Raw genomic sequence first — 14331 nt, forward strand, 5'->3', positions numbered from 1 at the left:
AGGGGTACTGAGGGTTGCTTTAGGATATGAGCTGGGACACTTCTGCTGCTCTGGAGCCAGGCTGGGAGAGCTGGGGGTGCTCACCTGGAGAAGAGAAGGCTCCAGGGAGAGCTCCGAGCCCCTTGCAGGGCCTAAAGGGGCTCCAGGAGAGCTGGAGAGGGACTTGGGACAAGGGATGGAGGGACAGGACACAGGGAATGGCTTCCCAGTGCCAGAGGGCAGGGATGGATGGGATATTGGGAAGGAATTCTTCCCTCTGAGGGGGGCAAGACCCTGGCACAGGGTGCCCAGAGAAGCTGTGGCTGCCCCTGGATCCCTGGAAGTGTTCCAGGCCAGGTTGGACAGGGCTTGGAGCCCCCCAGGATAGTGGAAGGTGTTCCTGCCATGGCAGGGAGTGGAATGCAATGGGTTTGAACAGCCCCTCCACCCCAACCCACTCAGTGATTCCATGAGGCCTCTCCCCAGCCTGTCCAGGAACCCAGGACCACATCCAGGCCACCAGGAGTGCTCTTACGGTGTCCTGGAGTGAAACTGGTCCCTACAGACAGCAATCCCACAGGAAAAAGGGTTTACTCTTCTGTTGGGAGGGCCCACAGTTACACACAAACATCCCAGAGCTTCCCACTCTCCTGGAAGCATCTTCCCTGGAAAGGATTTAGCACTCTTACTTCCATGGAAGCACAAGAGCCAGCTGGCAGGTGACCACATCTAGAAAACACTTCAGATATCCTTATTTCCCTTTCCTGTGCTCACGCCAACACTTTTTTGCCAAGTCCCAAAAAAGGATGACAATTCATTTTAGCTCCTTTTAAAAAATGAAGCTCCTCTACTCACAGGGGCCGCCTACAAAAAAAGGGATACAGAATACACAGATGGAAAACAAAACACTGAATTCCCATTATGGAAATTAATTTTAAGAGTCACAAAGCATATTATTCCTGGAAATTGCTTTTATTTAGCAATTACGTTAACCCTGCGAGAAGGCAGCTGGCATTGAAAACAAACAGCTCAATTTAAAAATCAGGGAAGGGAATTAACTGGAATTCCAGGGCACTCACACCTGAATACGCTCCACTACCTCCAATGTTTAGGAATCCTCAATCAAAGGCTTCGGGTTTTGTTTGCTGAGTAGAAAAGGGATAAAAGAGTAAAAGAAACTGCTTATTTTTGTAGTTGTTCATGTTTTTTTGCAAATCAAAGTCAAGCTCTGACAACCAACCAGCAGGGAAAACAAACCAAAGGAGTCGGAGACAATACTGAGATAATATTTTAATTTGTTTATAATGTTTTTTTTTTTCCTGTAAAATGGCTTGTACTTCCACAGGTACAACAGCAAAAGAAATTATTCCAGTCCATTTCACACGGCATATAAAAAGACCAATTTTACAAATATACCCAGAAGTTGAACAGCTGCTAACACTGTTTTAAGGTAAACATCGCTCCTCCGTCGCACAGGGCTTGCTGTGGGAGAGGCTTTTCCTACAGCTGTGCTGAGCCTTCCAAGGGTTCTCCATCATGGATCCAATCCAAGAACAGAGCCACACCTATCCCTCATCCCCAGGACACCAGCAGGAGGGACTCCAGGTGACTTGGAGACAGGCTTGCCCACCAGGAAAATATAAATATGCCCCCACCAAGTGAATTTTGACAGGCATTGATTTTTTCTGGAGTCTGGGTGTCCAAGCAGCTCCCATTTTTGTTCTGCTGCCAATAAACCAAAACTGAGCAGCACAGAAAGCAAAGCTCCATCTTTACTGCCCGTCCAGGGTCACTCCACTGCTCTTCCAAGATCCAAGTGTCTGCTGCACTCAGTGGGACAGAGTTTGCAGAGCCACTGCAATTCCATCCTAGGAACGACCCCTTCTCCACCCCCACCCCCCAAAACCAGCCTTACCTTCTACGTCTGTCCTTTTATCTCACAACACCGAGTGTGCAGACTTGTGACGAGTGCTTAGAAAACTCAGAATAATGAGAAAAATCTGTAAAAAGACACTTGAAACCCCGAGTTGTGTTTTCTTTGTTTTCTTTCCAAGCTGTATTTACTTGTGTACCTGCAACTGCATGGATAAATAGAAAACGAGGAGCCAAGGACTCACAAGACTGTGAGAAACTGAGCAAATGAGGAGGAAGAGCCAGGGCGGTTTTCCTACTGGGCTAAAAATGGATTTAAATGCCTGTCAGTCCTCACCACGGCCAGGTCTGTACCAATGGTTCTCCAGCCCCAGGAAAGTGTCAAGACTGTGGGATGGATGAACAGAAAAAAGGATGGTCTTGGAGAAGCTTCCTTCCACAAGAATGAAAAAATGGTGCAGAAGTGACCAGCTACTGCAAGAGCACTAAAGGGAGAGTGACCATGGCTGAACCAGATTTCCTTCAAGTGGTGTGGCAAGTTCTGTTCAGCTCCACTGCAGTTCCTCACTATGACACACTCAGCATCTCCGGCTCCCCACTCAGGCTCTGAAGCCAAACCCTCACATTCCAGGAACTGCCAATAAAACACCAAGGAGTGCCTCGCTGGGAAGATCACAGGCGTTCCACGGCATCCCAGAACATCCTGACAAACTGAGGAGAATCCTTTTCAGAGCACGGATGAGGGCTGAAAGCAGGAACAGCTCCAGTCACATTTCTGACTGGTTCCTGGCATGCCTTTGCTTCAAGGTGGATCTGTCCCTGCTGGCACCAGCCCAACCATGGCTTTCATCTCTTCTGATCCCCTTTCCCACCCTCACAATGGAAAAAAAATAAAATCCTCCTTTAATTACTTGGCCTGTACAGTACTATGACTGTACCTTGATGCACAAAATGACCACGTTTGAAAAAAAATTAACCAATAAAACACAGTCTCATGTGAACTCTCCTGTACAACTGGACAACAATTCCCAGCAAGAACAGCGTTCACCACTCATTTTATTTAGACTTCAGCGCTCTCCCAAAAAGCTGCCAGGAAAAAGGGAAGTGTTCCAGCTCCAGTCATGGATATGACAGATATATTTAAAAAAAAAAAAAATCAGACTAGAAAAATACTTTTAGCTCTAAGTTATGCAGTCAAAGCTGGTTTTGAAGCATTCAAATAGAATCAACAGTAACAGGTGATAAAAAAAATCCTTATGAATACATTGCCAGCATTGGGAATGGTATGCAAGGAACATCATAACACTGAAATAATGAATAAACTTGAGGGTGGTTCTCAAGTTCACTGACTCCAGTTTTATTTATCCACAAACTCCTTTTTCCTATCGAGGTACCAGAGCAGAGGAGGAGTTTATGGAGCTGAGGGAAGGCGAGGGCTAAGAGCTGAATGCTCCATCATTTCACCAGAGCAGAACACCAGAGCAGGTTTTGAGAAAAATCACGTTACAAACTCTTCTGCCTCCCAAGCAATTCCAACTCTGCGGGACTCGCCCTGGATTTGAACAGCAAAGTCCCTGGATTCCATGCAAACTGTGGAAGATTGCTTCCCAGAAAAGAATCCTGCCCCTCTGCTCAGCCCTGCTGAGGCACATCCAGAGTGCTGTGTCCAGTTCTGGGCTCCTCAGGACAGGAGGGACACGAAGATGCTGGAGCAGGAACAGCCGAGGGCAAATCCTCCCAAGAGGATTAAGGGAGTGGAGCCTGTCTCCCAGGAGGAAAGGCTGAAGGAGCTGGGCATGGTCAGCCTCGAGAAGTGAGGATAGAGGGGAACTCATGAATGTGTATAAATACCTAAAGGGGGGTGCCAAGAGGAGGGACCAGGCTCTGCTCTGTGAGACAAGAGGAACGAGCAGGAGGTGATGCCCACAAGTTTCACCTGAACACGAGGAAGAACTTCCCTGTGCAGTGACCGAGCACTGGAAGAGTGACAGAGAGGGCGTGGAGTCTCAACCACTGGGGATATTCCAGAGCTGACTGGACACAATCCTGTGCCATGTGCTCTGTGATGACCCTTCTTGAGCAGGGAGGTGGGACCAGATGAGCCCCCGTGGTCGCTTCCAGCCTTGCCCATTCTGGGATTCGGAGAGTTTTCCTTCCTGCAGTATTTCTTGTGTTACACAGAACTGCCGACAGCAAAAGAAAAACAAAAAAAATCTTGTTTAAACAGCTTCAAACAAACACTTCCCTCGGATACAAACCATTAGCCAGTGCTCTGCTTCACACAAGCCAAACACACCATGCCTGATGGTGTGCTAGTGTTTCTAGCGAGGATTCTTCCAACACTGTACATTCACTTTCCACAGGGAACAGGAAGGGATACGAAGCCCTGAAGCAGCAATTAAGCTGCACCGGCGGAGGGAAGGAGTAAAGCAGCTGGGGAAGGGAGGTGGGTGCCTGGGAGCCGGGGTGTTTCTGATCCATTGGGGCTCAGAGGAGACAACAGCACGTGCACACCCTGCCCAGCTCAGCCACAGGCTGCCAGCCCGAGCCGGGGGTGCCGCACACGGAGCTCCGGGGCCCTGGGCCTGAATCCCCCCGGGAGCAGCTCCTGCAGGCGTGTCCAGAGCGGCTCTTGCGAGGAGGAGCAGGCGAAGCGTTCCGGAGTCCGGCAGGGAGGGGGCAGGGAGGCCGCCTCTCCCAGATGAGGTATCTGCTAACCAGGAATGACGCTGCAGTGTGGGACCTGAGGAACCTGAACGGGGTTAGGAGCGAGGAAGAGGCACCTTTGCATCCAGGACGGAGCCACACCAAGGAACTGAAGGCCAAAGGCGTTTCTTCCCCGGATGGCTGGGCTGCCACTCTCCAAGGAGATGAGCCACGAGGTTGCCTTGTGGGAGTAAGGGCTTGGAATATGGAATCACAAGAGGATCTCTTTGAAAAGGCACTACAAAGAAGCATATAGTTTTAGGTTAACAAGGTTTATCCTGTTTCCAATCACTGAGTGGGACAAAAACTGTACAGTTTGGGGCTTTTAGAAAAAAATGCTGCAGAGTTATACTTTTTTTTTTAACAGCAAAAGCATAAAAAGAAAAGTAAAGCTATTTTCAAATTATTCAAATGCTGAATATGTATACAGCAAAATTATATTAAAAACAGCAGCAGACAAAGTCCATCCCATCACCATTGGCAAGGGACATGTAAAATGTTTATAAGGTTAACTATAAAACAATTTTACAACCAAAATATGAACAGGCCAATTCAAGTATATCTATATACAGAATATATTAAAATCATATAAATTATGTATTTATACAAAGGGCACAAATATAGCAAAAAGCTGTAGTTGATTAAACAGAACTGAGCTTGAATGATCAATTTCAACTAGAGATGTTATAGATTTCTCCCAAATTCTTTTTTTTAAACCTGGATAGATTGATACCTCAGATACCAAGAGTACAGAAAGCATAAGGAAAAAAAAAAAAAAAAAAAAAAAAAACAACCTACAAATCAAAGAGTTATCATTCTGCATGAAATGAGCCTAACAGTGGGCAGGGTACACCTCATATGAAATTCTGATTTAATTATTTCCATAGTAAACATTTATCAGCTCTCTTAAAAAGTCACGAATTTCAAGTGATCCACTTCAGATGTACCACCCTGGTGCATATATTTGATTACATTTGAATGTTGTTTGATTTGCAAACATTTGGGGAAAAAGAAGAGATACAAACACAACTCAATCTGCAAAAGAAAAGGTGACAGATGGCAGCAAGTTGGAAAGTGAACAAAAATGCTCAGCTGAACTGGAAATGATGCTCTCCGAGTGAAAATGCTTTAAAGTGAGCTTAAAAAATAACTTATTTTAAACTGTTTTTTTATTTCAAAATGTAACAGCAAATAACCGCAATGCACTGAAGCTCTTGCGAATCTAAACAGTCCCAGCCGTGGGCTTATATTTAAACACAGACTAAGTGCTTTCCTGAATTCAGGTTTATGTAAATGAATTCTGTATCAGCTGTACCTAAACCTCGTGTCGTGCTGTGGCACCACCCCTTCAGCACAGACACATCTCTGGCTACATCAGGGTGCCCACAGAAGCTGTGGCTGCCCCTGGATCCCTGGAAATGTCCAAGCGCAGGTTGGACGGGGCTCAGAGCAGCCTGGGACAGTGGAAGGTGTCCCTGCCCATGGCAGGGGGTTGGAACTGGATGGTTTTTAAGGTCCCTTCCAACCCAAACCATTCTGGGATTCTGTGGCCTCCACTCACCCAAAGGTCCTGGGTAAGGAGCAGTGAGGGAGAGCAAAGCGAGGCAGAAATAGAAAGGCCAGACTGCACAGACACAGAACATCGGCTTAAACCCCAGAGCTAAGTATGGAAAAGAGTAAAGTGGTTTCACCAGATGCAGGTTAAATGGAAAAAAATAAAAAAGAAAATAATCAGCCATCTCCCATACCTAATAGCCAGTGGATATCTATTACACTGACAGGAAATCAATGCAAACAGGATTTCCTCAGTTTCAAGTAATCTTTGATGCCTTTTCGGCCAGCTGTGTTATACCATAACAGATATTTTAATAGCTTTTATCCTCTACACTTTAGGCAGCTGATGTTTCTCTTACATATCCAATTATCTCTAGTGAACATTCACCTGTGGTTGTCCACACATTCTGTATTTGCTCCTTGAGAAACTATTCAAGTTAAATTATATTGCAAATTAAAGACAGTTACATTCTGTATGTTCCTTCTAGATTTGAAAAATAGGTTTTAAAGGCTTGTCAAAGTTTAGAAGAAAAAACCTTTCCATTAAAAAATCTTAGCTTAAAAAAATCATTTAAGACACCTTTTTCTGATCCAGGGTACTAATAAAAAGATTACAAATATACTACAATTTGACCAAGAAGACTCCATGAATATGCTGCTTTTGAGCATGCAACACCACTGATATCTGTCAAGTTCCAGGTATCAATGTATCCCAATTCCACCACAGTCCCTCCACTTCCATGTCGCTCCCCCATCCCCACCCTACCAACCCCTATTAATAACATTATAAAAAAAGGTAAAATCTAGAGTTAGTGGCAAAAATCTTCACAGTAAACCGTTAAAGAAAACTTTTATTGTGGTCGTTGCAAAGTGATTTCTCAGTCGATGGGGCCCTGAAAGATGAGCTTGATGCAGTTGTGCTCCCCGGAGAGCTGCGTGGCGCAGAACGGGCAGGCGGCGTGGAACGCGTGAGTCCCGTGAGGCAGCGGGATCTGGGACCAGTATTTGGCAGATTTCTCGGAGCACACGTGTCCACAGGGGGTGAAAGCGTGGGTGGGGGGCCCGGCATCCACGTAAAAGCCGGCCTCGCAGCCCAGCCACAGAGGCACGTAGGGGCCAACGGTTCTGCACATGGGGCACTCGCGCTCGTTGGCTTCCGTGTCACTGCGGTGGCCCCAGTTGTGGTAGCCGTGCACGTGGCCGCAGCTGAGGTAGGCCCAAGGCTGCTTCTCCTCCACCACATCCTTGCGGTTGATGCTGGGGAAGGCCAAGGTGTTCAAGCCCACGGGGCACTGGGGCCTGGCGGCGTTGATCTCCTGCCGCAGGGCCTCGATGTGTTTCTGCGTCGGGGTGTGCAAGAGTCCGTCTGCCGTTCTCCACAGGAGGGTGGCCCCGCACAGGTCGATCAGGGAGCCGTCCTGCAGGATGTTGGTCTCGTTTTCTACCTGGTGGCAGGACACAAGAGGAGGTTGTTTAGCCTGAGAGCTTTTACAGACAGCCAGGTCAGTTCTGCAGTCTCAGCATTGTTCTCAGCATTACCATCCTTAGATGCTACTTGATTTTGTCTTATTGTCGTCCTGAATCCACCTCACCTCCTAACCTATATCTGGGATTATTCTCTTATTCTGTGCTTGTACAGGGGATTTGCATTTCCAGTTGCAATACAAATTGTTATACACACTCTTCAGGCCCCTGAGCATGCACTTTTTTCTCCAGTATTGATTCCCTGTGTGCCTCTGTCGTATTTCAGTAAGTCCTGATAGACTGAAGAAAAGACGTGCCATTCCCTAAGGGCTGCATTAGCAGATTCTCTCCTGGAATTCTTTGCCCACACAGACTGACAGAAGCTGCTCACACAGTAAAGAAAATCCTTTTTGGACTAAAAACTGCTACCGAGGACAGGCCAGCTGTTCTGCCTCTTAGATCCCATTTTCTCTGGGGTTGTGGCAGGAGTCAAGCGTTTTGCAGAAGCATGAGCTCCCAGACTGTGCCTCAGCAGCACAGGTACCTGCATGGTTTATCACTGCAGCAGACTGAATTACCAGCTGAATTTCTCAGGTGACAAATTCTGCAACAGAAGCCACACAGGCTCAGCTTGTGAACAATTACTCACCCCGCTCATTAGGCCTTTTATTTAATGAGGTATTCCAAGCAAACACAGCCCCAGCTTGCACTGCCTAAAGGCTTCTCTCTGATTAAAAGCGGGTACTTAAAACATTTTCAAGGGATTATGCCAAACACACATTGTACTTGGCTGAAATATTCTTTATTTTAATGTCACAAACATATAAGTAACCCATGGTTTTGCTATCAGCTCATTAAATATGAATATATATATTTAAAAGGCTCTTTGTAAAATTAAAGACAAAAACAGACCTACTGCCTGTCTTTATACACAGAAAGCATGCAGAAAATACCACTAATGCAGAACAAATAGTCAAATACAAACAAATACATTAAGTAGGTCACATGAAATCATCACATCTGCCTAAGAATACTATGAATGACAATCAATTTGGCATTTACATTTTAATCCAGTTTAAATTCACAGATTAACTGTGGATCATCCTTGCACAAAACACCTTAGTGGTACAATACAGACTACAGATAAGAGGTCACCAGTGCAAAGTAATTCCAGCAGAAAAATTTAGTGGTTCAAGTAGAGATGAGAGAAGCCCTGATCTGATGCTCTTTTCAGATAATTCCTTCACAAACAGCAAAGCAAAAAGCTCCCTCATATGCAACGTGTTCAATTCATTATACAGCCTGCATTTGGTTTTATGAACCCAATCAACGAATACTGATCACATCAATACCAGTGTGCCATGCAATTTTATTTAAATGAGAATTCAACTCATTTTGGATGCAGGGAGGGGGGATTCATTTGTTTTGCTGTGCCTCTCTTTAGCAGCACTAAAAAGGTGTTTTGCTAACCACGTACAAAGGCTGCAATTGCCACATCATCTGTCCAGGTCCCCAGGCGACGTTTGCCTGCCACCATCAGTGTGACAAAGCAATTTATGTCCTGCAGGGTGTCTGCTGAAAGCAGAACAGCCCAACTCCATTCCCCTAACTCTTTCAGCAGTCAGTTTTCTGCAAAGCCAATAGCAGAGTTGAAAAGTCAGTTCATGAAACTTCTCTCCTGGTTTTATGTGTCACAGGTCTCTGGCAGCTGAAATCTCTCACTTCTGGGAAAGGGAAAGCCCATCCTGCCTCACAGGAGAAAACAGGAATATACTTCCAGGGCTTCTCTTATCTTCCCAGTGGCAGGTAAATCAAACAGAAGCTGCCTTTACCCAAACTGCTTTTGCACAAAAGTGGACTCTTCAGGCAGAACTGCAAAAGACAGCTCCCCATGCAGCAACTTCCAGACATCCCCATTTCCCAGGAGAACACTTCAGAGATGGAGATTCCAGAGCAGAGTTTATTTAGCTTTCACACTCTGTGCTATTTCAGTTGGAAAAGTGGCATGAGCAGAAAGTTTTGAGTGTTCTCCCAGACGATCAGTAACAGAACAGCAGCACAAAATCTGCTGTCACACACAGAGTCGGAGCTTGCAGTGCCCACTACACTCAGGGACAGTCACCCTGTAACTGCCTCCGTTCAAAGCCAGCAAAAAAAAAGTATCCCTTGATTAATTTTAGTTACTTCCCACTTACCAGTTTGCCCCTCTGCTGAGCAGACCTGGTCTCCCGGAGCGTGTACACATCCCCACAGACAGAGATCTCCCGCCACACTCCAGGCTTGGACTCCTCCGTGAAGCCTCCTTTGGGATGCATGACCAGCACCCCGTTGGTTGTCAATCCATCCATGTGGCCATCGGGGTTTTTCCACTTGGCTGCTTTTTCCTACGTGTGACAGTCACAATGACTATCAGAAATACATCAAAGCAACCTAAAGAAAATCCACTAACAGTTACTAAAGTGCAGCTTCATTGTTACAGACAATTATGACCACGAGTCTCTGCTGGTGATAACTCAGGCACATAAAACTGCAGTTTCTACTTAACATTGCAGCTGGTGCATTGGAGTAATAAAAGCCTAATGACAGGACAAGTTATCAACCAGTACAAGGAGATTTGGGGACTTGAAAATAACAGAATATAAACCAGAGCTTGCTCGTAACATCATTATTAGCAGTACTTACACCAAGAAATATATTTTTAGATGAGTCAAAGCCAGCTGCAAAGATCCTGGCTGTGTATGGTGGGCTTCTGTCACAAACAATCCTGCAGGCAAATCGGGAGATGGTGCTCTGGGTAATCTGGGTTTCATCATTATTTTGGCTTCCTGAAATAGTATCTGTTACTACAAAGTCTATGGGGCTTTCTGTTGACCTCCCAACCTGCAAAAAAATTAAGATAATGGTATAACTAGAAATACCCACAGAAATATGAAGCATTAAGGACACAGTTTTGCCAGGTTAATATTGCTGATAAACTACTGCCTGCTGAATTTTCAGATGGTGAGATCCAACCAGAGACTAACCTGTATTTCCACATTTTTCCTATGCAGAAATACATCACGGACATGGAATGACAAATTTGCACTTGCCACAAGTGATGTTCATGCTTGCTTGAAATAAATCAACACAGCTGATTTGTTTGGTAGGAGTACTGTCACCAAAAAAAGTATTATCACCTTGCTATTTCCTCATTCAACCACAGCAAATTACTTGCCACTACATTCTGTCAGTCAAGAAAACACTAGCTTGGATTGATGACTTTTACTCACATTTTCCAGTCCCAAATTTATTTGCCATGAAAATAAAGGACTCATTTTAGACCCAGAACTTGGTTATTTTGATATGTCATAACAACGAGCTACCCACCTTCATGTTTTCAGGATTTCTAGGCCCAGAAAGAACAGTTTTCAGGTAAAACCCACCATATGATTAAATTCATTCCTAATCATGCACATGCGTGATTAGACAGGGATATTTTTCTATCTTGCCATGTATAAATTTTAATTCTAAATCTGGAAACATCTGGAACAGAAAACTTCATGACTACATGGATGGAGAGATCTGACTGCGAGACAGACAGACAGTGAGGCTTTATCAATATTTCTCCAGGCAAATTAGTGTTACACCAACTTTGAGCATAACTGGGAAAGTGGAGCTGAGGAACAAGAAGTGGAACAGAATATTAATTTCACAGACACCTTGTGATGAAACAGAATTAGGAATACTCTTCACATGAAGCTACCTTATCTGGTACTTACATGTATATAAAATAACCTCCTCACTAAACACAATCTCATTGTCCCCCAAGAAGTTCTATTCTGCTCAGATCTTGCTCTTAAAAGTCAGCTGTGGGGAGCCATCATTAACAAACATCTCTGCAAACTACATCTGCTTTAAGGAAACACTGTTCAGGAGTAAAGGAAATTAATATTATCAACACCTAACCCTTGTCACAACGGATTTGATAGGAATAGTACAGGGATCTCTCCTGCACTTCTCTCCTGCTTCAAGTTCTATTTTGCAGGGTTACACTCTAACACATGTCAAAATTCATGTCTTCAACAACACAGCCAGTTACTGTCTCCATATCACAAGGCTCAGCAAAATGGGATGAGCTCTCCGCAGAGGAAATACTCAACAAGGCCTAATCAAAAGTGTGCATTTCAATTTCTCACAGAAAGTGTCTAGTAGAATACTCAGGAGACAGAGTTTAGAAACTATTTAATATGGAATATTTCTGATTTATATAACTTGACATCTTGAAGCTAAATCTTACAAAGCAATATTCTTCTTCCTTTTACAGTATTATTTCTAACAGGCTTCTATTTCCCATCCAAAGCAATTCCTGCTAAGAGTCAGCACTGAGCAGCAGCAGGAACCTCATGAATAACTTCTGACTATTCTCTATCTGTATGTGGAGTCTCTTAAAGGATAATCAATAACAAATATGGAATTAATTTGTTCATAGCAAGTTTCTGCCTCTTGCAGTCTCTGAAATAGATCATTCTCTCAAACCTTTTAGATGCAAATAGAGAAAAAAACCTGCCTCATTTTTCCTTAAAGGATGACAAAGCACACAAGTGTGTGCTCCCAGCCTTTCTTACATCACACTAATCATTCACCACGAAATCCAAATATGTTTGGATATAACCATTAAGATCTATAAACAATGCTTCTGTGTGTTTTTTTTAAATCTATGGAATGATATGTAATACTTTATATAAAAACACTTAAGTACTTATCTCATTTGTGTCACAAGTATGTCTATGCAAAATCAAGTATTTAAAGTATTTGGTTTTCTTCCTTTTTCCTGTTGAGAGAGTCTTCTAGAAGATCAGTCTCATGCACTGTGCTACTTTTCGGCACTGGAATTTATGTGAACAAGTGGCCTTCAAAATCTGGCAATTTCTCAACTCTGTATTAAATCAAAAATATGGGTTTGAGATTACCTGAAAAGCAAGTGCCTAAGGAATAAATGAAAAACTTGATGCTATCAACGCTCACCCTCCAAAACTTTTAACTCATCTGCTGTTGCAGACTACAGTCACTACAGAGCGAGCTCCATTATTCAGAGCTGCTCTTTCCACACTTCATTACTCATTTTTCTCCCATTTTCCTCCACAGCACAAAAGAGTTTCTTCTTTCTAGCAATTTCAGGCTGTATTTTGGGACCTTTCTTGTTAACTGTGTCCTATGAGTTCCCTAAGTTACTTCCAACAAGAACCCATAAATCTCCCAGGTGCTGCAGAAGGCAGCGAGCATTGTCTCCTCTGCAGGTGATTGTTAAAGGCTGCATGAGAGGCAGGCAGTCCCTTGGTTTGCTGGTGTCTGCTGTCAGTCACAGCCATGCTGGTAAAACACTGCTCCTGACACAAGGCAAAACCTGCCAGCACAGAATTTAACAGCTGCACGTTCCTGGGCTTCAAGAGAATTTCACTCTGATGAGAGAGAGAATTGGACTCTGCATCTTCTGAAGGGCCATTCTTCAGAAAAAAATCAATGCTTCATATTGAATGTACTTGCTTCTTGTATAAACTTGTAGTTATTTAGGGTAGGAGCTACACATTTTGGTTCTTTGCAGTGTCATGAACAAGTAAAATCAACCCATTCTCACCCCATCAAACCATGAAGGAACAGGTTCAACTTCAGCTAATGCATCATCAACAGAATGGTTAAACTCTGAAGAAAATCTTGATTTACAGCAGCTCATGGATGCTGGAGCATACAGAGCCTGGGAGATGCCAGAGGAGCACATTTGTACATTCTTTTTGTAATTAAATGAAGAAATCTGACCTGGATGTCACTAAGACAAAGGTGCATAGTAGCATTTGCACACAGATTTCATTATATAATTACATTTTAAAAACCCCAAAAACCAAAACTACGAACAACACAGCAGAACAACGCTCAGGAAGCACAGTGGAAATCAAGAACAAAAAGCCAAGTGATTTGTCCAGGATAATACACGTTAACAGCAGTCCAAGTGGGGCCTCATGGCTCAGGATAATCCTGTGGTCCAGAATTATCCTTCTCTTTTCAACTTCCACATCCTACACAAGCCAGGAACACACATTTGAAAAGAAAACAACAAACTCCAAGGACTGTGTCCAAGTGATGCTTGGCCAGCAATGAAACTCTACTCTGCAGACCAACAGACATGAAATTCGTTATCATGTACCACAGGGCTGCACTAAACATCCTCAAGTAACTTTTCTCCAACAGATTCATGAGTACAGTTAAAATCTAAAGGCTCATATAAATAATGGAAACCTCTTCAACTGCTCTGGCATTGCTTCAGTGGGGAATTATTGCCACAGTCTACCAGACCACTGCTGTTTCCATTCTCCCCAGCCATCAGCCCCTGCAGGCCAATGCACAGAATGCAATCCCCAGGAACCAGCCAGAGAGCAGAAACCTGAACCAGGACACAGCCCTTGGAGGTCACACTGAGATCAAGTCACAGCAGGACCCCCTACACATCCCAAGACTGAAATGGTGTCTTATCCCTCTCAATAAAAGCTGTACCCACCACTAGGACGTTATGCAATAGCTGTCAATGCAATATGCACAGAAAAGCAGCTGTTCTGCAACTCTTTATTCATTTTTTACTGTACTGAAGAAGGGGGGGAAAAAATCCAGCTTTCAAAAATGGCTTTTCAAAATTTATATGCAGGAAAAAATTTCACTGGAGCTACTCAAGAGCCAAACAAGTATCACACAGTAACCCCAATGGATGGGTTACATTTTTCTTTCCCT

The 14331-nt window shown here is 44.1% G+C and overlaps 1 protein-coding gene and 1 long non-coding RNA gene across 3 annotated transcripts in view; both read right to left on the minus strand.

Annotated features, from left to right (window-relative positions):
- Positions 1-1244: 1244 nt before the first annotated feature.
- On the minus strand, positions 1245-6012 carry LOC108447807. The gene is made up of 2 exons (XR_001863493.1): positions 4635-6012; positions 1245-4034 (listed from the first exon to the last, which is right to left on the minus strand). It is a non-coding gene; the product is annotated as an uncharacterized LOC108447807 (long non-coding RNA).
- A 908-nt stretch (positions 6013-6920) lies between these two features.
- PELI2 (pellino E3 ubiquitin protein ligase family member 2) overlaps positions 6921-14331 on the minus strand; it is a 55546-nt gene continuing 48135 nt past the window's right edge. For both annotated transcript variants that reach the window (XM_017738900.1, XM_017738899.1), the window contains 3 exons: positions 10258-10455; positions 9771-9959; positions 6921-7556 (listed from right to left, as the gene is read on the minus strand). In XM_017738900.1, the coding sequence (XP_017594389.1) occupies positions 6990-7556; positions 9771-9959; positions 10258-10455 (954 nt within the window). In that variant the 3' untranslated portion in view covers positions 6921-6989. The remainder of the gene's footprint in view (positions 7557-9770; positions 9960-10257; positions 10456-14331) is intronic.

Source organism: Corvus brachyrhynchos, unplaced genomic scaffold (assembly GCF_000691975.1).
Source record: "Corvus brachyrhynchos isolate BGI_N302 unplaced genomic scaffold, ASM69197v1 scaffold245, whole genome shotgun sequence".
Lineage (NCBI taxonomy): Eukaryota > Metazoa > Chordata > Aves > Passeriformes > Corvidae > Corvus > Corvus brachyrhynchos.